At 41.3% G+C, this 24,877-nt stretch overlaps 3 protein-coding genes across 7 annotated transcripts in view; 2 read left to right on the top strand and 1 right to left on the bottom strand.

Annotated features, from left to right (window-relative positions):
- The first annotated feature begins 386 nt into the window (after positions 1–386).
- Positions 387–13,166, top strand: LOC115378646 (copine-3-like). 2 transcript variants are annotated; one of them, XM_030078983.1, is made up of 17 exons: positions 387–513; positions 3,139–3,291; positions 4,076–4,255; positions 4,749–4,823; positions 4,917–4,988; positions 5,085–5,165; positions 6,752–6,841; positions 7,516–7,614; positions 7,752–7,838; positions 7,978–8,037; positions 8,464–8,597; positions 8,875–8,929; positions 9,081–9,132; positions 9,300–9,433; positions 9,881–10,117; positions 10,459–10,571; positions 11,847–11,972. In XM_030078983.1, the coding sequence occupies exons 2-16, from the start codon at positions 3,160–3,162 to the stop codon at positions 10,567–10,569; spliced, it is 1,599 nt and encodes a 532-aa protein (XP_029934843.1). In that variant the 5' UTR covers positions 387–513; positions 3,139–3,159; the 3' UTR covers positions 10,570–10,571; positions 11,847–11,972. The 2 variants fall into 2 exon arrangements, with proteins under 2 accessions (XP_029934843.1, XP_029934842.1); XM_030078982.1 differs by lacking the exon at positions 10,459–10,571 and having other exon boundaries at positions 11,847–13,166.
- A 351-nt stretch (positions 13,167–13,517) lies between these two features.
- On the bottom strand, positions 13,518–18,842 carry idi1 (isopentenyl-diphosphate delta isomerase 1). 2 transcript variants are annotated; one of them, XM_030079104.1, is made up of 7 exons: positions 18,654–18,842; positions 17,163–17,379; positions 16,099–16,271; positions 15,820–15,912; positions 15,559–15,689; positions 15,204–15,308; positions 13,518–14,308 (listed from the first exon to the last, which is right to left on the bottom strand). In XM_030079104.1, the coding sequence occupies exons 2-7, from the start codon at positions 17,312–17,314 to the stop codon at positions 14,096–14,098; spliced, it is 867 nt and encodes a 288-aa protein (XP_029934964.1). In that variant the 5' UTR covers positions 17,315–17,379; positions 18,654–18,842; the 3' UTR covers positions 13,518–14,095. The 2 variants fall into 2 exon arrangements, with proteins under 2 accessions (XP_029934964.1, XP_029934963.1); XM_030079103.1 differs by having other exon boundaries at positions 17,163–17,317; positions 18,654–18,840.
- Positions 17,987–24,877, top strand: part of LOC115378684 (WD repeat-containing protein 37-like) — a 25,034-nt gene continuing 18,143 nt past the window's right edge. Inside the window, exons 1-4 of one of the 3 annotated variants that reach the window (XM_030079101.1) lie at positions 17,987–18,674; positions 20,099–20,398; positions 23,685–23,781; positions 24,108–24,203. In XM_030079101.1, the coding sequence (XP_029934961.1) occupies positions 20,246–20,398; positions 23,685–23,781; positions 24,108–24,203 (346 nt within the window). In that variant the 5' untranslated portion in view covers positions 17,987–18,674; positions 20,099–20,245. Of the gene's footprint in view, positions 18,675–18,930; positions 19,209–20,098; positions 20,399–22,784; positions 23,051–23,684; positions 23,782–24,107; positions 24,204–24,877 lie in introns of those variants that run through there. The other 2 variants (XM_030079100.1, XM_030079102.1) reach the window with 2 other exon arrangements.

The raw sequence follows: 24,877 nt of genomic DNA, 5'->3' as shown, positions 1-24,877 counted from the left end.
CACTACTTTTTGGGGAAACAGTGCAACAGAATTGCAGAGATTGCTACAGCAAAAGCTACAGCAAACTTATACACATTGAAGAAAGCTGAGAGGTAAGGAATGAAATTACAGGGAAAAAAGTTTCAACATTTTAATGTATATCTTCTTATGGAATATGAGCATAGTTATGAATGCCCATGAAGATTCAAAAAAGACAACTCAAGCGCTGATGATGTCTTTACAAATGTGTTTAAAAATAGCAAATAAATTATCACTGTTTAAAAGATGTTTTTTTTTTCATTAGTAATCGCACTTGGGGACTGGACACACAACTATGGTGCAACACCGGTACATTTGTAACTTAAACGAGCGCACCTCGCTCTCAGTATTGACTCCGCCCCTCCCAGCACAGCCTCGTAAAAGTCTGACTTTACACTGGGGGGGCAGCAGCCTCAGCTGGATTTATTTCATTTAGCTGGCTGCTAAGCTAAATAGAAGGAGTGTCCTTCACCAGTGTTATTCGGACTGTCTGTGGTAAGTCAAAGCTTTATTTTAATTTATCTGCTGAAGTTGTCGTAGTTTGTTTTTCCTCACTTTCTTCCACTTGGCTTGTTAGCTGTGTAGCTAACGTCAGATTAGCGTAGCTCCAACCCTGCCCACCCACCAAACTTCACATTATTACCCAACGTCTCACAGTTTCCATTACACTGAATGGGATACCTGATGTTACTGACTGTAAGCATGGACATGTTGTTGCTCATTCAGTAATGTAGTGCCAGACTCGATACAGGGCGCTGTTTTTACATGTTTTAGCTGGTTATTCAGCGGGCGAGCTGGCCTATTTTCAAATTAACTTAGCTTCCTCACTTCCTGTCACAGTCCAGTCAGTCAGAGGGTCCACTGCTCAAAGCCTCTTAAGAAAAACGCCTGTCGGCGGTAATACTGTTTGCACAGAGGTGGGAACAAAAACGTCGTAAGGGTGGCATCTATTGAAACGAGGAACGTTTTTTTTTTTTCGAAATGTCTTTGCACAACATAAATTAGCCAATTTAGAGACGCTCAGGGCGTATGGCAGGTCACCATGTTCAGGCTTGGAAGAAAAAAACAGATTCAGCAAACAACAAAAACAATGAGTCTTGTATCAAAACGTGGCTGTAGCTGGCTGTAGTAACTTAAACGCATTTTACCCACTTTTTATTTGCGTAAAAAAGTTTACCCACGTTTTTAGACTAACATAATTCTTAGTTACCCAGTTGTTAATAGGGCTGCACAACATGGACAAAATTTTATACCTCAATGTTTCCCCAGTATCTCGAAAGCGATACGATATACCATATGACTATGGGTTCATACTTATTTAAAAATTTTAAGTGTAGCAACAGTGAAAATGAAGCATTCTTTCAAAAAAAAAAAAAAAAAAAAAGGTTAATAATAATAATGATACGATTATGGACATAGAAAATGCTGTCTTGCATTAAAATTAAGAAAATAATAATAATAATAATAATAAAATCAAACATTTTGTTGCAACCTCTGCTTCTGCACAGTGCTTCAACAGTACAGTATTGTAAATGTAACAACATTGAAAATTGAGCATTCTTCAAAACCAGCATAATAATACCAACTGGATGATGAAAATGCATTTCCTTAACAAAATTTTGATCAGAGCAGACAATCGCTGTCTTAAGATGACCCTCACCATACGTTTTATATCCATACTGTTGCCTTTTGAGATATTAATATCATACATGTTAATGTTTAGATAACAGTATGATAACAATATATTGTTCAGCCTTAGATGATAAGTGGACTATGATAGCTGTGATAGCTTTTTAATGTTGCTATGGTTCCACTTTCCGTAACAGATAAGTATTCTATTCACCCTGACCACAGTATAAATAGAAACAGAGAAGTAAAAAACCACGAACAAATACTTTTCTGAAAGTGAAATTGGTTGTGGTTCATACAAGTAAGGTGATAGTTACATTTATGATGAGTGGTTGCAGTAATCCTAGCTTATTCCCTGCCAAAACATCACGTATTGGAAGGAGATCTACTATCTTCTCCTCTCCTCTTCTCATTGACCTCAGCTCAGCTTTTGATAAGAGGACCATATTGTCTTGATTAACCGTCTGAAGAATCATGCAGGCATCGGTGATGTGGCACTGGACTGGTTCATTTCTTATCTGTCAAGTAGATCTCTCTCAGTGATGCTTGGAGATGCTTCCTGTTCCTGTACTCCTCTCTGTTGTGGAGTCCCCCAGGGGTCCATTCTGGATCCTCCCTTATTCATGATTTACATGCTACCCATTGGGCAAATTCTGCGTAGCTGTGATATCAGTTTCCACTGCTACACGGATGACACCCAGTTATATGATCTGCTAAAACCTGACACTACTCTTATTTCATGTATTATGTCCTGTCGTAAAGTGATCAAAAATTGGATGCTCAAAAATTTTCAGCAGTTAAATGATTCCACATCAGAGGTTATTATTATCATCCCTCTGTCCCAGCCCCAGTACTAGGGTCAACAATTTCTCTTCTAGTCTGGGTGCCTTTTCTAGTAATGTCCATAAAGAGGCCCACAACCAAAGTGGGCAAACAAAGAGTGATTTTTGACTCAGAGCTGCCTTTTGATGCTCAAGTGACCAGAGTTCTGCAGTTTTGCTTTGCCCAACTGAGACAGCTAACTTAAGATGAGGTAATTTCCTTTCTCCTGCAGATTTAGAAAAGGTCATCCATGCTTTTATTACTTTCAGACTTGACTACTGTAATGCACTCTGTTCTGGTATCAGTAAGAGAAATATTCAGAGGATTGCAATTGGTACATAACGCTGCTACCAGGCTTATAATGGTTACTAAGAGAGGCGCCCCCATTACACCTATCCTTGCTTTTATCATTTGGCATTTCTTAACTGATGCTGGCTGCTTCTTAAATTATTTTATCGTGTTTTTATCTCCTATTGGATTTTATTACATGTTATTCATTACATTGTTAACTCCTGTTAAAGTGCTCTATAAATGAAGTTGTTATACAGTAATTATTATTATTATTAGTAGGAGTAGTAGAAGTAGTGTTAACTTGTATCGTCTTGTCTAAGTTCAAGTCAGTGGCTAACCCTGCTTCAGTGTTTGTCTCCCCCTGCCTTGTTGCTACAGTCTCTGTGTTGTCAGTCAGCCATGGCTGCCCAGTGTGTGACCAAGGTGGAGCTGACCGTGTCCTGTGAGAACCTCCTGGACAAAGACATCGGCTCCAAGTCCGACCCTCTGTGTGTCCTGCTGATGAACAGCTCTGAGTCCAAGTGGTATGAGGTCAGTGGGACGTCTGCATCTGGATTCATATGATCCCTGGATCTAATTATGATTCTTATGTAACAGCCAGAGCTCAATTACAGATCAATTTACGGCCATTATAGTAGGCTAATCTTGTCATTGGGATCTTGATGCATCACATGCGGTGCAATTGTCATTAACATCCAAGTCATGACTCAGCTAACATATTGAAATTTTGATTTGTAATTATTTTATTATAAGCAAAAGTACCTTACAAGCTTTCACCAACAAGTAGTTTGTGCTGTTAGGAGTGCTGATGGCAAAGCTCACACTTTTGTATTTTTGGGCTTAGAACTGCACCACTAAGATTTGACTTTGATTTTATATTTGAGTATACATACATACTAGGTTGTAAATCTAGCCTTTGGACCAGCAAATAGCAGCCTCTTGTTTTGCATGAAGTTAAACATGAATCCATCAGTGTCATACCATAAAGCTAAACTAAAACACACCCGCTCTGAGAAATATACAGCTTGGCTGTTTGCAATCATACATTTTTCTGGGTGTGGCAGGTATGTCTCTGTTGTTCCTGTCAGAGGAAATATCTCAGCATTGTTAATTGTTAACCCCTTAATAGAAAATTCACCATCATGTGAATCAGCAGTGTGTTGTATTCCTCCTGATCAGTACATGTATTGTATGGAAAAATTATATAAATCTCATTTGAAAGTTAACCATAATGAGAAGTTACTGCTCAGACCCATGGCCCTGATGAAATGTGTGTAAAGGAACTACTACAAAAAACACCAATCTTTCTCAACAGCTGGCACGAACAGAGAAAGTCCAGAATTGCCTCAACCCAAAGTTTGCCAAGAAGTTTGTTATCGACTATTACTTTGAGATCGTGCAGAAACTGAAGTTTGGGATTTATGACATTGACAATAAGACCATTGACCTGAGTGATGATGACTTCCTGGGAGAACTGGAGTGCACCTTGGGCCAGGTGAGGTTCATCTCTCCTGTTCTTTGTGAATGTGACTGTTCTCAACCTTTGTTCAGCTTGTCTAAAAGATAAAAATATCTCTTGGTTTTCATGTCTCACTTGGCCTTACCTATTTTATGTCTGTGAGTGAGTAAAGGACATAATGTAGCTCATAAAGCCCTTGACAAATAACATCACTTGCTAGAATCTCAATCAGGATCACAGTAACTTTAGTTCTTTAAATTATGGTTTTGCATTTTCTGTAGTTTAAAATTCCAGCCCCAACAGCGGTAAGCCACATAGTGCTGGTATAACAAGACACCACTGTCACTCATGTTGCAGATGAAGTATTAACATCCTTGACAAACAATTTCTGTTTACATTCTCTTGTCAAGTGTAATCTGAGCCAACTTGTTCATTCAGTCGTCCCGCGGGCTAGAAGAACTGCTGTGTCTTTTCCACTGTACTGAAAGTTGGTTTCTATTAAGTTCCTGTATACAACTTTGGCTGGTAGGTTGTATCCAGTAAAAAACTGACCAGACCGCTGGTCTTAAAGAACAAGACGCCTGCAGGAAAAGGGACCATCACAGTGAGTAGAAATAAGAGAAATAAAGTAGAACGAAAACAATACACCATTCAATTGGCCAGTGTCCTGTTATATTTATTTTTATCTTCCCAATAGATTACTGCTGAAGAAATAAAAGACAACAGAGTAGTGAATTTCGAAGTGGAAGCGAGGAAACTGGACAACAAGGTATGGGCGGGTCAGCTTGAAATATTAAGCGCTGTCATTTCATACCCAAAGATTAAGGTTTGTAATTTGTTGGTGTGTTTCTTCATTCATTTGTAGGATTTCTTTGGGAAGTCTGACCCTTACTTGGAATTCTACAAACAGACACAGACTGGATGGCAGCTGGCCCACAGGACAGAGGTATAGAAACTCATACAGTGTGACCAGTTGCTCTATAGTTAATGTGGAAAGAAAGCTACAAGAGTTCAAACATTACTGGCCTCTGTACAGTGTGCCTGCAGTTAATTAACAGCCCGAACCACTTAACTCTTATGATAGAACTATGGAGAAGTAACGCCCCCTCCCAGTCATTTTACACAGATCCTCTTGTTTCTATGAAAGGGGAACAATGATGTTAGAAGCTTGTTCTTTTTAATGGTCATTTAGTTCTTCAGCCCTGCATTCAAGGCCCCTGCTCATAATTGTCTGTGCCTAAACAAGAAGAGATGGCCCGGTTGTGCTATACCACAGCCTCTGCATTATACTCTGCTAATAGCACTTATCAACTGAGTTCAGTGACAATCTGTCTGGGTTTGTCATTTTTTTCACCACCGGAAAAGCCACTGATGTTTGTTGGAAAAAGTGGACAGCCTAATAGCCCTACACAAACAGAGATACTGTAATCCTCCTCCTTTGCCCCATCAAATGACTGTACAGTATTATCCAGTGTTATTATACAGATTTAGCCAAGTGTGAACAGGGCCCCTTAGCCCAGTTTGATCTGGCATTCTCTTCCCGTGATCAAATTAGGAACATTGCAGTCCTAATGTTGTTATTGTGAAAGAGAACCTGGGTGAACATGCGGTCTCAGGTTTTACCACACGTGACACTGTCTGTCAGAGCTTTAAACCATCAACCACAAAGAATTTCCATTCTTTTTTTATTTATTGCTTTTTTGCATGATTTTGAGTGAGATACAAAAGTTCAGTGTGTTGATATATATATATCAAATTTGGGCATAAATGGTTTAATGGTCTCCATCTTAAACCCATGCAGACTGCATACGAAAATGATCTGTAGTCGTGAAACTAGCCATGCTTTGTTTACTAGTCAACACTTGTGTTAACCAGGGAGCTAGCTGGCAATTAGCCAGCTGTATTATGCTGCTTTGAATGAAACTTCTTACAAAGCGCACATGCACTGATATGTATTACATAAATGCCATGATACACTTGTGGATGTTCTTTATTGTGGGTATTGGATGCTGACTCTTACATCCATAATGACAGCAGTGGAGGTCTTTTTGGGTATTACTGCTAGAGTACAGCAGGAATGCATGGGATGTAGCCTGTGTGACAACACAACGCTAAGTGTATACTTGGTGTAGATGACAACATGGTCTGAGCTTGCTTACATGTAAATTGTACAAGAGATTGTGGAGGTGAATGGGGGTGTGTGTGTGTGTGTATGAGTAAGCAGGTTGTTTAAGTAGTTTCTGTTCAGTTTGTTGGATAAAAGATGGCTGAGTACAAGTTGCTGTCTGTTTCACTGCATAAACTACTCTATCAGATCAAGAGTATCAGAGCATAGCATCACAATGAATTGCTAGGAAGAGGGTGAGAAGTTTCACAAAGCCAGTCAGTGGTCAGTCCTTGTAATGAGGAATGGGGGGCACTTAAAAGCTGACACACAATTTTAACAATTAAGAATTTGGAGAAGTTAAATCTGACCTTATTCTCGGTGGATTTTTGCCTGTATGTATAATTTACTGTCATTTGTGTCTTCAGGTGGTGAAGAACAACCTGAACCCAACATGGAGACCATTCCGAATCCCTCTGCAGTCCCTCTGTGGAGGAGACATGGAGAAGCCTGTGAAGGTACCCCAAACAACTGTTTATCACTCACAACCACACATGTATTGCTGTTTTTGCATGCTAGTGGCATATTCTAATACACTCCTTTGAACCTTTCCTAGAGATGGAAGGAAATTGTTTTCAGAGCAAAATTATCTGGATCTCTGTACGACAGAGGAACTGATTGTAGTGTATTCAGCACTTGCTTGATGGTCATTTTTTTCAACTTCTAAAGCAAGCATGTCAGGAAGGGAGCTGTGTCCAGTGTTGAAGGACAAGTGAGTTACCCAGTGCGGTCAAAGTGTTTCTGTGTCCAACTTACCATCACTGAATGGGTGAAGTGTGTGAAGAAAGTAGGTGGGATTTAGAGGACACTTGCATCCTCAGCAGGGTGTGTCTCTTGAGATTGTCTTCATCTGACTGACTCGATCTTCTCATCGACCTTCCACTATCTGTCTGAGTCTAGATTTATTCTTGTTTACTGAATCTTTTTAATGCAAGCCACTGTCCACCCTTGTGTTGCAAAGGGTTCATTTTGGATGTTTTCATTGCATGTGCTTGTGTTCTTTGTTTTCTGCACCTCAGTTCTTTACTCACTTGACAAGAGTTTTTGGTCTAACTGAATGATTTTTAGTTTTTTTGCTTGTGTGGTCTTTTTTCATAGCACTCATTGCAACAATGTTTTTGACTTTTTCCAGGTTGATTGTTTTGACTATGACAACGATGGCTCTCATGATCTCATTGGAACCTTTGAGACCACAGTGACACGCCTGCAGGAAGCCTCACGAACCTCTCCGGTGCGTGTTTATGTGTGATCTCGACTCATTGCAAGCTGCATAAGATAAAAGCAAAATCTAAATGTCAAACCAAATGTTTGTCATCGTACTCATGTTGCTTTGTCACTGACACCCATGCTGTCACCTTCTTTCCTCAGGCAGAGTTTGAATGCATCAACAGTAAAAAGAAACAGAAGAAGAAAGGCTATAAAAACTCTGGTGTCGTGAGTGTGAAGCTGTGCCAGGTATAGTACTCATATTGAAGGTGTTTTTATGTGCATCACTCCTCCAACACTTGCAATCATAACTGACTGTGTAGCAGTATACAGCTGAGATTACATATCCTTCAGTATCATGCCATTAAAAGGATGTTTACCCTTTCAGGTGGTGAAGGAGTATAGCTTCCTGGATTACATCATGGGGGGCTGTCAGCTAAACTTCACTGTGAGTTCTGGATTCTTGTGAAGTCTAAAAAAAAAAAAAAATTGAAAGCTGAATTTGAGGCAGTAAAAAGTTCAACCACAGTAATTTTTACACCTTATTATACAATGTTGGTTTTGCTTTATTTTGACATAATGAGAGAATTCAGATTTTCTCTTGTACATCTTGTGGTATCTAGTCAAGGCAGACGTCCCATTCTCACATTTTTTGGCAAAAGATATGAATAGGACCAACATGTCCACTTTAACATTAACAAAATGTGCATTTTATATTACTACATGTTTATTTTCCTCGTGCCCTTCACAGCTTTTTGTTTGGTCTTACACAGTCCTGTGACAACTTTAGATACCCTGTTTTATTTCCATTACGCCATCACTTCTACACATAACCTACATGTCTGCCCCCACCTCACCTCCCATGGCTTGGCAGGTGGCTGTTGACTTCACAGGCTCCAACGGGGATCCCAGGTCTCCTCAGTCTCTACACTACATCAGTCCTCAGGGTGTCAACGAATACCTCACTGCTATCTGGTCTGTGGGCAACGTCATCCAGGACTATGACAGGTATCCATGTCATGTTAGCATCTGGGATTTTTGCACTGTTTGTACCATATGACAGACAGAGCCACAGGTCCATAGGCTTCTGTGTCAGTTTAAGTCATTTCCATTTGATTATTTATTATCATGTCGGTTACCTCTTGACTTGAATGGTAAGGATCCATCACTCAGCTGTTACACTTCAGCTTAAGGCAAGAATATTAGTTTACGAAACAGTTTGTATTTGAATGACATTACAGTCGGTCACTCATGTCCTTTCTGTCCTCTGTCTCTCCCTGTGAAGTGACAAGATGTTCCCTGCCTTTGGCTTTGGAGCTCAGATTCCTCCCACATGGCAGGTAAACATGGAAGCTCACATTTAAATATCAGGCTGAAATACATGCAAATGAAAAGGTTACTGTTTTGCCTGCTGATAAGATTAGTGTGATGTAGTTACAGTTGGAAAAAAAAAAAACGCTTATGTTATTGTTTCACTTATGTCGATTATAGGTTTCCCATGAGTTTCCGCTCAATTTCAACCCAGCAAATCCATTCTGTGCAGGTACGTTTATAAACCAGTGAAGTAAAATGTAAAAAAACAAAACAAAAAAAGGTTGGCTAGAGTCCCAGAAATTCTCTAAATTTGTTGCTTATTGTAGGTTTATCCTCAGCTTGCACATGTGTGTTGGATCTATGTGTAATCTCTGCTGCTCTGCTCTGTGTGTTTAGGTATTGAGGGCGTGGTGGAGGCCTACAGGGTGTGTCTGCCTCAAGTCAAACTCTACGGCCCAACCAACTTCTCGCCTATCATCAACCATGTAGCCTGTTTCGCTAAGCAAGCCCTCCAGCAGACCACTGCATCTGTGAGTAGTGCTGACTTTGAAACAACTCTTGAACAACTCTTCAGCAAAGACAATAGATGGTTGTGTCTGGTGGCTAGTTAAAACTGCCTCTGATCGTCAACATTGACAAAAACCGCAAAACACATTCTGTCTCCACCTTCTGTCTCCATCTTTGCTAACTTCCTCATTGCTGTGGTGTGTATGCACTGCACTTCTCAGAGCAGTGCATCACCTGTCAGTCATCAGTCAGTAATGGGAACCAGCAAAATCAACATATTTATTGTGTTTTATTGCAGCTTTAACAAGGGATAAAGAATTATCAGATATGAAAAATTACATTAAATGTTGCAAATGACCTGTATTTGCTTTGACACATAAATGGGACTTTATACAGGAAATCATTTTATATGCAGTTCATGATAGCTGATTGCCAGTTTTAATAGTCATCTTGTTGCTGTTCTCCCAAAGCAATACTATGTCCTGCTCATCATCACTGACGGAGTGATCACAGACATGGATGACACACGCAATGCCATCGTCAACGCCTCCCGCCTGCCCATGTCCATCATCATTGTTGGGGTCGGGGGAGCAGACTTCTCCGCAATGGAGTTCCTGGATGGAGACGATGGACGTCTGCGCTCCCAGACAGGCGAAGCCGCCATGCGAGACATTGTTCAGTTTGTGCCTTTCAGACAGTTCCAAAATGTAAGCAACTATGGAAACATGAGCCTCAATGAACTCGATGAGCTGACGGGCTTGATGAGGGGTGTTTATAAGTAAAAAGTGTTTGCTATGATTTCAGCAATTTTTTTTTCTCATTAGCATACTCAATGCAACAGTGATTGCATGCTTTTCACGCTTTTCTCTAATCCTTTCAGCGTAGCCTCCAACACTTTGATTCAGTGGGTTTTATTATTTAGAAAGCCAAAGTGTAGCACATTTTTGTCACCATATGCTGCCAGTTTGTCTGTCCCAGCCAAGAGATCCCCCTGCACCTGGTGCTCATCTAGCTTGTCTCTGTGCCTTGTGTATCCATCTCTTTTCAGGCACCAAGCCAGGCTCTAGCCCAAAGTGTATTGGCCGAGTTACCTCAGCAAGTGGCCTCCTTCTTCAGTTTATTCAAACTGAAGCCTCCCCGTGAGCCCAGTCCTTCTTAGGGGTACCCTAAATATTTCAGTCATAAACCCCAACTCCACCCCTAGTGTTTGCTTAGCCAGTGGTGGAAAGAGTACCAGAATTTGCTACTCAAGTAGAACTATTGTTACTTTGTTGATATTTACTTTAAAGTAGAAGTTCAACTGCGAAAATCTGCTTAAGTAAAAAACACTTACAGTACTCAATTACCTTTTAGAAACAATAAGCCAGATTCCCCCCTCATTGCTGCATACTGACTGTTCACCTTGAAAGGCTCTACAGCTACTCAATTTATAATTGTCCAACTTCTGATTTTTATAAAGCAGACAAAATGTGTACTCTGTAATGGATGTGATTTAAACTGCAGCCAAGTATAAAACGAGTACACAAAAGAGCTACTCAGTTAAGTAGGGTTAGTAACATGAGTAAATGTAGTGCGTTTCTTCCACCTCTGTGCTTAGCCTCAATGAATATTACCTCAGGGAGTCACTGCATGAATGACTGCATGTAGTGCTTGCTGTCCTGCTTTATTAGACTTTTTAGGCCTCCTTTCATATTTTGCTAGTGTCTTGATAAGGCTTGTCATTAGTGCTGTGTGAGAAAGCAGTGCAGCAAATTCTGGTGTACTGTCTGTATGACACTCAGCAGTAATGACAGCAAATCATCTTTCTCTTGTATTAAAGTATTTTGCTCACCTTCAGTACTTGACTTAATTTCCAGTCAGATGGCTATGTGCAAGTTATTTTTCAGTATCAGAAAAAAACAACAACACAAAAGCCTCTATTTTTTCAGTATTTATTGTATCCGCCTTTTGCCTATATTCCAGCCTCCATTCTGTAGAGATTTGCTTGAGTTTTTCAAAGAAAGAGCCTTTCATTACTTTGGTTGCACACATACTGCCTAATGAACCAGTGAAAGAGGCAAAGTGGCAGTAGGGTGCACAAAAGGATACAGTGGCCAAATTGAGCACTGGTGGATTGGATGTTGTACTTAGTGTTGGAGGCTTTTGTGTATTTCTTCTATTAAATATGTTTCCTGCATTTTTTTGGACACTGGAAAAAATAACTTAGCACTTGATTGCTATTTTCACTGTAAATTAATTCAAAAACCTGGTCTGGCTTTTGCACAGTAGTGCACAGACTTTTGCCTCTTCCCATTTTTCAGCCATTTCCCCCTCAATCTGCCCTGATCAGTAATGACACTAAGCTGATTCTTCTCCTAATCTTTTTCTACTCATTATTTCACACTTGAATTTTTCCCTCCCTCACCCGCTTTTTTTTTTATCTCCTCTGTTCTTTAGGCTCCTCGAGAAGCACTGGCCCAGAGTGTGTTGGCAGAGGTTCCCAGTCAGGTGGTGGAGTTTTTCAATACCATGAAGCTGGGCCCAACCCGCACTGACCCTGCACCAAACCCAGCAGGGACTGCATAACACGACAGGGAACACACCACAGATAAAAGCCTGCTCTTGCTGATAAGGGGCCCACACTCCAAAGAATAGGGGCCCCTCCCCAGGACAGGAACCTTTTGCACTGCTTCAGCTTATTATCCAAGAAGCCATCCTCCTGCTCCTCTACTCTTCCCCATGTCATCTCAGTCCTCTCCTCTCCTGTCTCCTCTGTAAATAATGCCCATATGTTCTACATAGCTTTAAGAACCGACCCCAGTGTGAGGCTCCAACCATGTGAACCACATTCCTGCTTCTTCTGAATTCCACAAAGTTGACCAGTTGTGGTGTGCCATGTCAGAACAAATATCAATATATTTGTGTTTGTTTTTCTTCATATCAAGATGGCAATGCCTTATATTTTGAGCTGAAGAGTAATAGTTTGTTATAACAAGGGAAACATTATTATTTTTTTAAGTTGACCTATTGCATGGCAAATAACTAGCAATCACATTAATAACTGCATACTAACCTCACATATTGAAGTTGCCTGCATGCTGTTTATGTCCTCAGAGAACTATTTACAGTAGTGTTAGCATGATGATGTACATGTACCTACATGTAGCCAAATAGCTTCATAGTTGCTGCTGAACTACTAGTGCCACACAAGTGTATTATTGATCCAGCCGGTGTGACAACCTCTTACAACTTTATGAACTATAAAGACTTGAGTATTGAGTCAGTTTACACATAATGAAATGCCAAGCTTCTTTATGTAGATTGCAGCCAAATATTCCTCAGAGCAAGCCATATCTAAACAAAATTGTAATTGTAAATGTTTAAATGTTTGAAATGGAAAATAGCTACTTGTCAACAAATGGTTTCATCATAGAATTCATTGTATATCAGCCTCATCTCTCATGTTTGTTATTGCTCCATGATCTACCACTGTTGAGATTAGTATGTCACGTTTGTCAGTATTAATCATGCTGTTACTGTAAAATATAAATACAGTACCGTATGTTGACAGTTTGACTGGATTATCTGCTTCTGTGCATTGATGTTTTGTATGGATATCCACTATTCAACACCTGTGGCAGATCTATGCTATGCTGACTGTTCACTGTTCTTCACAGCTTAAAATCAGGCCTTGTGCCATAATCCTGTTGAAAATATTTCATGCTTGTTACCTGTTAAGGACAGATTGCAAATAAAATAATTTCTTACTCAGTGCAATTAAATTTGAAGTTATTTTTCTCTGTAAGTAGTTCAAGGAAATGCATTCACATTTGAGTTACACCCTGCAGTGTGGGAGGTGCTGTTTGCTGAGTTTCTGCCCACATAATTCAAATGTATAGCTTTGTATATTGAGCTGTACAAGCATGGCGGCAGCAAAGGTTGTCTGCCCATATTTCAGAATATTTTCAGTCACATCTGAGCAATTTTTAGCATTTCCAGACATCTGCTGCCACCTTGTGGACAGTTAAAAGGACTGCATTTTGTGAAATCTGGACAAAGCAGCCACACCTCAGTGAATGAGCTGTTTAACACACACTAAAACCACCCGCCAGAAATGACCACAACCCAACACTTTGAAATCTTTATTGCAAAAGATAACAAAGAAGTAGCTTACTGACTGTCATACAGTATCATACAGTGTGATAAAGGTTGTAACATTACATCACTATTGGACTGGTTGCCATTCATCTCAGCCTAATGACCTGTGATCAGGCACTTGAAGATTTTCTAAAAAAAAAAATAGGCTGTACATTCCATGGAGTTATAAATAATATCACATTTTACTGTAAACAGTAAAATTAAAATTAAAAGTGACCAAAACTGCTTTGACTACTCCTTGACAGTGATCAATACAAATCATTTCTCCTTCACTGTGTAGATACAGTAGATGCTCTTAGTGGCTACAGAGCTACTGAGAATCACATCAGCCATTTAGCACGACTAAAAAAACATTCTGAAATTCGTTCTTATAGCAGCTTCAGTGTAAGTAAACTAACACTTCCTCCTCCCTCGACAGCAGAGGCTAGAAAATCCCTAACAAACACGCCTGATGGGTGACTTCGTTCTAGGTCCAGTCTGGCCAGCTCTTGACTAGCTACACTGTACACCAGGCAGAGAGGAGAGGGTTTTATTGTGATGCACACAGATTACATGCGGTGGATGCAGTCATGGTCCATGAACTGCTTGAGGTTGGACAGGTTGTCCCACCACTTGAAGAGGAAGGTTTCAGCGATGAGGCTGAACCAGGGAGTGATCTCCAGCTCCTTGCGTTTGGCCTTCTCCAGCATCTCCTTCAGCTGCTCCTTGGTCACATAACAGTGGCTTTTGATCTCATTGGGGTCAGGGTTCACCTCCACGTCCTGCAGAATTATAAATTAAATGAAAATTAGAAAACGTTTAACACCTCTAACCTTGATATTCAGACTGATATGAAATCAGTCAGTCATCAGTGAGCTGCTTTTCTCCAAGCTTAGCTGGTCTGCCACTAAATGTGTAATATATTTTTTAAAAAGAAAGAAAAAAAGCTACCTCTGTTCTCACTGTGAATTATGGAGCAAGAATGTAAGATAAGGCATAAGTCTGTGATGCAATTATGTACTCTGTTAAAACATGAGGATAATGTCATGTAGGAGTGTAAAAGTTTGATTTGTATCTTGGTTTTTAGGCCACACCTCAGCTAGTATCAGGGTTTGACTTGAAAAACTGTTTGACTAACAACTGAAGTTCTTTCTTTTTAATGTAAGTGTATAAAAAATGGCCTTTGTATGCAGCTCATGGAAAACAAAGTTATCAGGTCTAATATTATTAAGCAAAAGCAGTGTTGAATATTCTACTTTATAGCTGTGTTTGCTGTAATTTGGGATTGTGCTGGCTAAAAAATAAATAAATAAAAAAAACAACAACTGAGGAGGTGGATTAGGATCACATGTATTTCTGAGATAAACCTCACAATTCTGAGAAAAGGTCTGAATGCTGACAAATTGATGACCTTTTTTCCTCATAATTCTGAGATTATTTTCTAAATTTTTATTTTCAAGTGACACTAAGCCTTTTCTGTAAATGTGCAACAACTGTGGTGGGAAAAAAAATCACTGTTGACGACACATGTACATTTTGGTGAACTGAAAACTACAGATTCTTTTTTTTTTTTTTTTTTAAATATTTGGGTGCAAAATTGTCAATCCCCTGGATATGGTGATATGAAAAACCAGATATAGCCCAGCTGTGTGACTCCAACACAGGGAGCAGCTCTACCTTCTGCATGAAGAGGATGTAGTCGATCTCGTGTTCTCCCCACACACCGTCTGACTGGGCCTTGTAGTGGATCCTTGTTAGGTAGGTCATTTCATCTGGCGTCACCTGGGGAGCGACAAGAGGGCAGACAGATTCATCCTCAGCACTCAGCTCTTTATTTCCCATCAAATGCTGCCTTTGTGCTCAAGGAGCCCACAAGTGGCAGCAGTGCGACATTCAAACAACGCTTTAAACAACGCTTATCAAAGCAAGAGAATGCGGGAACGGTTTGAATGATGTGAAAAAGGTGCACACACACACACACACACACACACACACACACACACACACACACACACACACACACACATAATACCTGTTCCATGGGGATGCCGAGTTCAGCTTTGAGTCTCCTCTGAGCAGCTCTCCTCACTCCTATCGCATCTTTCTCCTCCAGCTCACTGGCTGTGTGTAAAGGATGACTGCAGCATGTGTTGGTGAAACAGCCTACACACACACACACAGACACACAGACACACACACACAAGGTGAAAAGGAGATGGCTTGCTAGTTGCTGGATTTGCTGCATGCGTCTACATCAGAGCAGACTGCACTAGTATCGGTTAAAGCTGCTCACCTGGAAAAGTGATTTTGGCGTCTGACCTCTGCTGTAAGAGCAGCTTCTCCTCGCTGTTGAAAATGAAGACGCTGAAGGCTCTGTGTAACAAACCTGCCCACACACACACACACACACACACACACATTTACAGATATAGTAAAACAGTTGCAGTTACCAGTCGCTCAAAGTTTCCTTGATCTTCAAAGTGACTGGTTCAGTTACAGCTCTGAGAGACAAAAAGTACCTGCAGGACAGAGATGTGCACAATGCCAGTCAGGCAGCGGTGGCCTCACTCACCATTGTCGATGTTGGAGTTGAGGTGGCAGTTTTTCTTGGTGTCCGCTCCGATCTTGCGGTCGTTTTCATCGATGAGGATGCACATCTCGGACAGCAGCTGCACCTGCTTCTCGTCCAGGTTGTCTGTGTTGATCACTGGCATTGTGGCTGCACACTGGAGTTTCCTCGCCGCGCTGGAGAGGAGGATGAGAGTACAGGAGAACCAGGAGTCAGAGCACAACACAAGAGCACTATTTCTTTAATATTCGGATGCAAACAGACTAGGGTTTCAAACAGCTCATCAAACAGACAAACACTCAATTTTCTGAGAAAGGAAGAGTACTTCTGCCCCTATGTGAACATGCTTGTTTTCATCAGTAATCTAACTCATACTCATCCTGCTGTATTTTGTTGATGGACCTGATCACACCAGTCAGTCTGAACATGAGTGGAACATGCCTGAGACAAACTGACACATAATAGCAAGCTGGCTCCACTTTAAGTCTGTATGTCTTTTTTAATAGAGAGAATGCCTATCCAAACTTCATTTAAAACCTGGATAAATAATATCAACCTGCTAAAAGGCAAATTTACACATACTCTGCAACACAACATGACAGCTTTTGAGTCATTCAGATACATTCTTCAATTCAGCATAGGCTACATATAATCCAATACGCATGAACTATTTGTAATATCTTCAAACGTCAACTTACAGGATTAGTTTGCATGTGTTTTGGTAGAGGATTATAGTGGAACTGTATCTACAACTCAGTGCAGCTTAATGCCGAATTGAAGAGGGGCTACTAAAAGGTCTTGAGTAATCATCAGTGCACTGTGTGCTTCAGCTGAAACGCAAAGACACAATGAAGCGGATTTTTTTTTAAACAAAGTTTGTCGTGACGCAGCCACAGACAGACAGACAGACAGACAGACAGTGTGCTATCAATAGAACAAGCTGTGGGTCTCAGGACAGGTCAGCAGCTTAGGAGCAGGAGGCTAATCTCTGCTGCCTTGTTGTTTCATCTCAGTCACAAAAGACTGCTGCAAGGTCTCCTGGGTGCAGAATAACTACAGCGACCTACCTCGACAGACTCCTGCAGTGGACCGACGTGGGTGTGTGGGATGGTGGGATCCTCGCAGCTGCACCGCTGCTTGTGCCAGGTACGTTTGATGTCAACAAAGCCGGTCCCTCGCAGGACACCATCCGCAGCGCCGCCCACAAAGCCCGCACCATCGACTGACCAAAAAGAGGAAACCAATCACACACGGCGAAGAGGTGGGTGTCGGTAAAAAGCGGACCTGGATTGCAGTCAGTCAGGATGGGAAGATACAACACTGATTACACGGAGACTGGGGAGGGAGAGGGTCCAACGACTTAAATGAAGATAATTCACATGTTATGCAACGTTATGATAGTGTGCACTGCAGTAAATAGGCTGTCAAGCTGCTGCAAGGTAAAGGTCAGGGTCTTAAAAAACTGAAGATACAATGGATTTTTGTTCACATCAATGATTTGTGCAACAAATAAACAATACTTATTCTCCCATTAGTGTGAGGATTAGGCAGCACACCATCTAACAGCTCTGCAAAACAGAAAGTGAATTTGATTACATTCATTCGTTGATTCATTCATCTTCCACGATGGTTGGTGCAAACCATCAATGTGGCTGTGTGCTTTGATTCATATTCAATATGGGCGTCATTCCATTAAAACCAAAAGTCACCGCATCCATGCACACTGTGTTAATCTACGAATGAGCAAATACAGAATAATTTCTGGTTAGTACTGAAACTAGGATTTCCTTTTTAGATTGGTAAAGTTTATTTAGTATAGCGCCTATCACAGTGCAAATGTCACAAAGAGCTTCATGAGTAAAATAATAATAATAATAAAAAAAAAATACAAACTTGGGCTGAGCAATATATCGATGTCATATCGTTATCTAGATATGAACATGAGCGATACTCGTATCTCAGAAGGCAACGATATGCACGATATCAAATTTAGGTTTAGGGTTAAGTGTGTGTGTGTGTGTGTGTGTGTGTGTGTGTGTGTGTGTGTGTGTGTGTGTGTGTGTGTGTGTGTGTGTGTGTGTGTTGTGCATACCGTGCAGCCCTTTTACAAACTACACATCATGAGGCAAAAAACAAAACAACAGAACAGAACAGAACAGAACAGAACAGAACAGAACAGAACAGAACAGAACAGAACAGAACAAAACAAAACAAAACAATTTACATTCCAAGTATATTTCTGGACATTTTTACCTTGGCTTTACTATTCATAGCAATGAAGAGTAGCAGATAATAAAATTTGAACCCAAATTCACAAGTAATCAAATCACACACACAGGGATACATCAATGCAAGTCACTGGACAGGAGTGAGCATGTAGCTCCGTTCCGGTGGGATCCGTGTCGTGTTTTGCCTGAACACTGATCCTGTCAACACGCCATCGGACCACTGCGCCTCCTGCACCACCCCAGCCTCTGAGGCCCGTCTGGACCCAATGCTCACATTACCAGCCACCAATACAATCTACAGACAGCCCGATAAAACCTCCATTTACTTACAAATGAGTTGTCGTGTTTCAGGTAGACAAAAAAACTTCTTTTGGTCGCCTTTGCTTTTGTTTACGACGGTTTTTTTCAGGGCGGAAAAATCAGTTGACTGTTCCTCCAGTCCTCACTTCCCTACTTCTTACGTTACAGGTTCTCATTGGCTACTGTAGACTCAGCGTGCCATCTCATTGGCTAACCCAGTACAAACAACACTCCGCGTGACACAGACGTCAGTGCACTGGAAAAATAAGTGATGTTTCAAAAATTAGATTGAAATGTTGATACTCCCGGGCTGGAACGCGGTGTTCCCGGCACTGTCAAACTCCTAAATTCACAAACACGTTAAAAAAAAAAGCATAAATACACGGTTACATAATGTAGTGTCAAGCCTACGGCCAGCTAACGCCATCCGTGTTGTTGGTGAGCTGCCGCGTGATGAAAGTTGAGTGGTGCCGCAGGGAAGGTTGTGGCAGCTAGTCCCCTGCAAGAGTGCGAGCTAATTACATTTCTAGACCTCCATCCTAGATCTGAAAGGTCACTGAGAGCGGCGTATCCACAGTTATATCGGTAACGTGATGCGTATCATCGAAGCAGTGTCAAATTTTCATCTTGTAAACGCAACTGGCTTGCTAGCTGCCGACGAGCTAGCTGTAACGTTAGATCGTAGGTGAATTGTAGGGCGCATGGCTTCCTTAGATTGTTCGTACTTGTGAATGTTGTCATTTTTAGTCCAGCTGCCTCGTTTATGGAGAATGTCACCGAGGTTTGGCTGGCAATGATGGCGTTTAATCGTATAACCTCGATACGTGCCGCTCTCCCAGCACGGAGGGAACGTGTAGCCGATTTCCATTCAAAATTCTAACATTTTAATGCTGCCGTGTTTATTGGGGAATGCACGTAAGGTATGATAATGTTAAAGTCGTTTTATAGGGCATTCTTATCCACTGTTAAATTCGGCCTACATATTATGCCGTCCCTCCACCAGCACTTTGAGTAGAATGACAACATCCAGAAGTGGTTTACCTGTTCTTCCCACAGTCTTCCTCCTCTAGCTAAAGTGGGTGATGCCGTAACGTTCTTGATGAATTACCTGCCAAAGAGATTTCATAAAGTGCTGCTTGGTAGATCACTTCATCCCGAATTTACCAGTGTCTCATTGTGATTTCGACAGTGTCTTATGTTTTTACCAGATCTCTACCTTTGCTGAAGAGCATTGCAGCATAAAAGAACTTACTAGAATTCTGAATGGGCTTTGGTTTAGTGTTCTCTTCATACAAGAGAACAGCACATATCGGGGTTAGATGCCACCATAACAAGCACTATATTGCAAAATTTGAACCCTGTTAACTGGTCCAGACTCAATTCACAGCCATATATCTCAACAGATCAGTCTGCATTCATTTTCCATTGTGTAGTTTTGACATTGACTGTGAACTGAACTTGCTCTTCACCTGCAGGCAGGTGTCACTAACTGAAGCAACCCGACCCAGCTCAGCCCAGCCCACCTATCCACCAACCACACAAGCAGCCTGGCCTTTTGTTTATCCAGCCAGCCAGTCAGGTAGAAGGTGAGCAGGGGCAGGGCCACCAAGGAGGGAGGAGTGATGCCTGTGGAGGGCGGAAGCAGCAGCAGCTCTGCTTCGGCTGCCCGTCACCCCAAGCAGAAGCGCAAAGCCCACAGCCTGTCCATACGGCGCACCAACAGCACCGAGGAGAGGCCACCCGGCGCCCTCAGAGGAGACATGCTGGAGGGCCAGGTGAGGGACACACACACAGGCGGACACACATCACCATGAAACACACATTACTCACTTAAACATGAATGCTTGAAGACATGAAATTTCATGCACAGAGTGGACTAACATTTTGGTAGTAATAATATACATAATTATACTGACACGTAGCCGTGATTTCTGGAGCTTCTTGTGCATCTGCTCACAAACAAGGGGATATTCTCAGTTGATTAGCATTTTAATTGTCCTTCTGTTGTAGCGGGAGGCTGGTTTCTGTCAGTCACTGGAAAGAGAGAGTACAGTACCAGCCGGTCGAGCAGCATTGCTTTTATTTTCTCCCTGGTGTTGCAACATCTACTCTCAGCTCCCATGTTATAGTGTGTTTATGAGATGTTCCTCCCTCAGGGAAAATGTTGGTGTTTTTTTAGATGAGTAGATAATCTTATCTTTGTGACTTCTAGTAGATAATCTTATTTTAGCAAAAAGTTTTGCTGTGCTTTAGCCAAGCTGTTAATATCTAATGTATTATCACTTGTAAGGCTGATGTGGATGCACACACGGGTTATTGATTTTTTTTTTCTGTTAAAACAAAGGACATGCTGTGAATTTTTAGAAGTCCATCGACTGGTACCGTCAAGTTAGCGATTAACTGTCCTCAAACAGGTATCTAAATTGCACCTACAATTGATTTGTTTCTTTGAGAGAGGAAAGACTAAGAGCTCTTTTATACGTGGACATTTCCTGATGGAACCAACTGTCAGGCTTTCTTTACCATTGAGACCATAAAAGCTCTCTACTGTTTGATCAAGAACATCCTGGCTGTTAACTTTTGGGAGGTGGCTGCAGTGTGACCCTGGCAAGAGTCTTGTTGCAGAAAATCAACACAAATGGGTGTGTGAGTGAATAAGGGCTATCAAGTGTTTTGGATTGCATGATGTATTTCTACCACAGAAGCTTCATCTGGTAGTAAAAAACAGAAGAAGTAAGTGATTTTTTGTTTTTGGGAGACACGTAGACTTGGTCTAGATCTATAGGCTTCAACTATAGGTACTATATATACTGTATACACTAGGGCTGGGACAATGTGTTTATCATCCGGATTGATACTATCACGATACATGGATGCTGATTCCGTATGTATTGCGATTCTATTGCAGTTCACTATCATGGTTTATTGTGATGCTTGTTTTTTGAATTCTCCTCTAGTTGGTAGATGTAAAGTTTCATGAGGCTGTGATTATCCTAAAGGGCACAATAGGTTTATACAGTGACGTCAAGTTTCAAAAAAATGGTCTCACTACAATGAGATGGCTGCTATGGCTATCAGCATCATCACACATGAATCAAATGTGGCTCATTGAATCCACAAGAGCCTCAGCTTTCCAGTCAAACTCAATTGATGCAGCTCCAAGACTGTTTAGGCCCCAGTCTGCACAAACACACCATTTTACAACAGGCCACAAGAACACATTTGGAGGGTTTGTGGCCCAAACCACATGGAATTAGCAGAAGGTGGGCATGTCTGCAAAGAGGAGAGCTGTGGCTGCCCAGAGAACACATTTTCATTCAGAGATCTGGAGGTCAGAGGTCAAGGGACCCTGCTGAAAATGGCCATGTCAGATTTTCCCTCGCCAAAATTTAGCCGAACTTTGGAGCGATATTTTGCCCCCTTGCCAGCAACCTAGCATGACATATTTCTTACCAATGGATTTCTTATGTCATCTCGTTTCATATGATACCAATATCTTTACTAATCGACTAATTCTACTATCTTTAAATCGAGCGTGTAATTAAAAAAAAACATCAAAAAATTGTAACAAAAAAATTCTGATACTTAAGTGAATCAATTTGTTCCCCATCCCTAATATACACTGTACATATGTATAAATGTCTATTTGTCTAATCAAAAGTGATTGGTCCAGATTTGTAGGGGATTTGTCTTTAGCAAGTCCTTCATCATTTACTGTCTCTGCTAGCTAGACAGTGGCCTTGACGTATCAGTCGCTAAAACAAGAGCTCAGCCGTGGCTTTGGGCCGTCTCATCAAGTTTTAATATGAGCTGCTTGTCCAGGTCTGATTAGTCTTTTCACTAGGCCTCTTTATCCATTGCCAAGACCCGTTTGCTCATTATATGTACAGTAGCCCCCCCCCCCCCCCCACCCCCGCACAAGTTCTGCTTGCACACAGGCTTGCACGCACACACACACTGCGAACAGCTCCGTAGACTCACACAGATCACATGTGGAAGGGTTTTCTCCTGCTCTCTCAATGCTGTCATTATGCACGTCAGCCGCAGAGAGCTGTAGGTTTTAGGATCGCGGCTGAGCAGCTTTGAATGAATAAGGGCAGTCTGTTGTTTGCTAATTGCTTTTTTTTTTTTTTTTTTTTTTTTGGCAATGTGTTTTTACATGTGGCGCTGACAGAATGGAGAGTCGGCTAACGTCGCCGTGACACTCTCACTCTTGAAGGAGAGCCAGAAGAAAGGTTGACAGTCAAGGATTTGGTTTCCTGGTGTTTCAGGTGATGGCTAGAGAGTTGGACAGCAGCTCTCAGAGCAAGCTGTCAGAACCAGGCTTTTGATTCCATTGTTTTCATGGCAGCCTTTACTTCTCTTTGCATGCTGTGTAGTCTGGTGGTCAGCTGATAACTGGGTACTTCTAGGAGTTCACTATGGAGGTAAGTCAGCTGAAATGTTACCTGGCTGGATCTTGGCTATAGTGTATTTAGGACTGTGTTAATCTTGTAGCCTGTAGTTCTCATATTGTACAGTTGTCACAACAAAAATGTAACCAAGTAGTCCAATTAGATAAAGTAGTTGGCAGTTTATGTGTGTGTGTACATGTGGGTGTGTGTGTGTGTACACACACTGTTTAACAAGAGATTTCTGTAGGTTGCCACAGCTTAGACAGTTTGTATTCCCATTTTGGCTTGTTTTCCTGGTGTGTGCTGAATGACTGAACCAAACCTCTGCTGGAACAGTGACACAACATTAGGTTCCTTTTGCGGCTGGTGATAAATTGTATTGCCTCACATCAACGACAACATTTTCCTGACTGAACTTAAAAATGAAACTGGTGTTCAAGTTAACGTTTTTGTGAAATGTATGATGCCTTTTGTTTTACTAAGCAGTTCACTCAAGAGATTGATGAAGAGAGAATATGTCCTTTGTGTAGAATCTGGGGGGAGATGGTTTAAAAAAAGTGTCCCCTTTCTCCTACTCCAGCATGACAGATGAGGTGAAGGCCAACATGACACCTTACCCTCAAGTTGAATCGAAGCCTTGTTGTGTTTTGTCTTTCTGTGTGTTCAGGACTCCAAGCTGCCTCTCTCCTTACGGAACAATCTCCTCGACCTGTTTGGCCAGATTGAACGCGAGTTCGAGAACCTCTACATCGAGAACATAGAATGTGAGTGACCGCAAAGAGACAGGAAAGCATTTATGTGTTGATAATATAGTGGAAATGTTGTAGGGGTATCATAAAAAGCCCTCTTTTCGCAGTTATGACTGAAACAAATGGAATACAAATGAAGTACAACATCGGAATCCTCGTTCATGGCTTACTTTGGCAACTCTATGATGAGATTTGGTTTTAAGATGATATTAACCCCTTCATACTTGTAGTTTCTTGGGCTCATACCTTACTTTATTAATCTTGAGGTGTGGATTGCCTTTCAGCCTAGGTAGATGGGTTCAGCATTTGTCTAATGCCTTGTCGTTGCGCTAACATCACAGTGCGTCGGGAAATTGACTCCCTGAACGAGCGTCTGACAGGAGATGGACAGACTATTGAAGGAGGAGACCCCACCAAGGGAGCCCTGAAAACAAAAGGTCTAGTATTATACACACTTTTACAGTGCAAGTGTCTTGTGTATCCCTTCTTAACATTTACCAGCAGAGCCTTGCTTCTCTCGGCCAATTCCTGATTGTATGTTTCTATGCAACACATATGCTGCCACTTTGCTGCTTTTGTCTTTCCACTGCCAGTGCAGTGTCTAGCAAGGGATCTGTGAGCCTTCCAGGTCTGTCATTTTTGAATGAAAAAATGAAAGCCCCACTTTTTTATGTTAACAGTTAATTTTTACAAGAACAATGAGGTAGGTACTCTTTTTTTTCGGTATATGCATTGCTTAATTGGTTTCCTAGTGAGCTATTATCTTTTATGAAGTCCAGCAATTGGAAATGCAAAGACAAAGGTGAGAATTGGTGGAGTGCATAAGGTGGGCAGTTCCTTATGCACATAGTGGTGGGCTCATCCTCCAAACTCCAGTATTTTATTCATGCTCAGAGACTTTAACCACTAATATTTTCAGTGGTCACTGCGATTGGAGTATGCAGTTATATAGAAGCAGATTATACCACGACATAGATTACACAAGACAAACAGCACAAATCCATGCCGTTGCTTTCATCCTCATATTACCTAACTATGATCCATTTTATCCCTGCTGCCCACATGGTTCCCTCTCCACTGCACTGGTGTTTAAAAGTGGACAGTGGCCAAC

Source organism: Myripristis murdjan, chromosome 20, assembly GCF_902150065.1.
Source record: "Myripristis murdjan chromosome 20, fMyrMur1.1, whole genome shotgun sequence".
In the NCBI taxonomy this organism is placed as follows: Eukaryota; Metazoa; Chordata; class Actinopteri; order Holocentriformes; family Holocentridae; genus Myripristis; species Myripristis murdjan.
The sequence above is the reverse complement of the archived record's forward strand: the minus strand, read 5'-3'. Positions and strand labels throughout refer to the sequence as shown.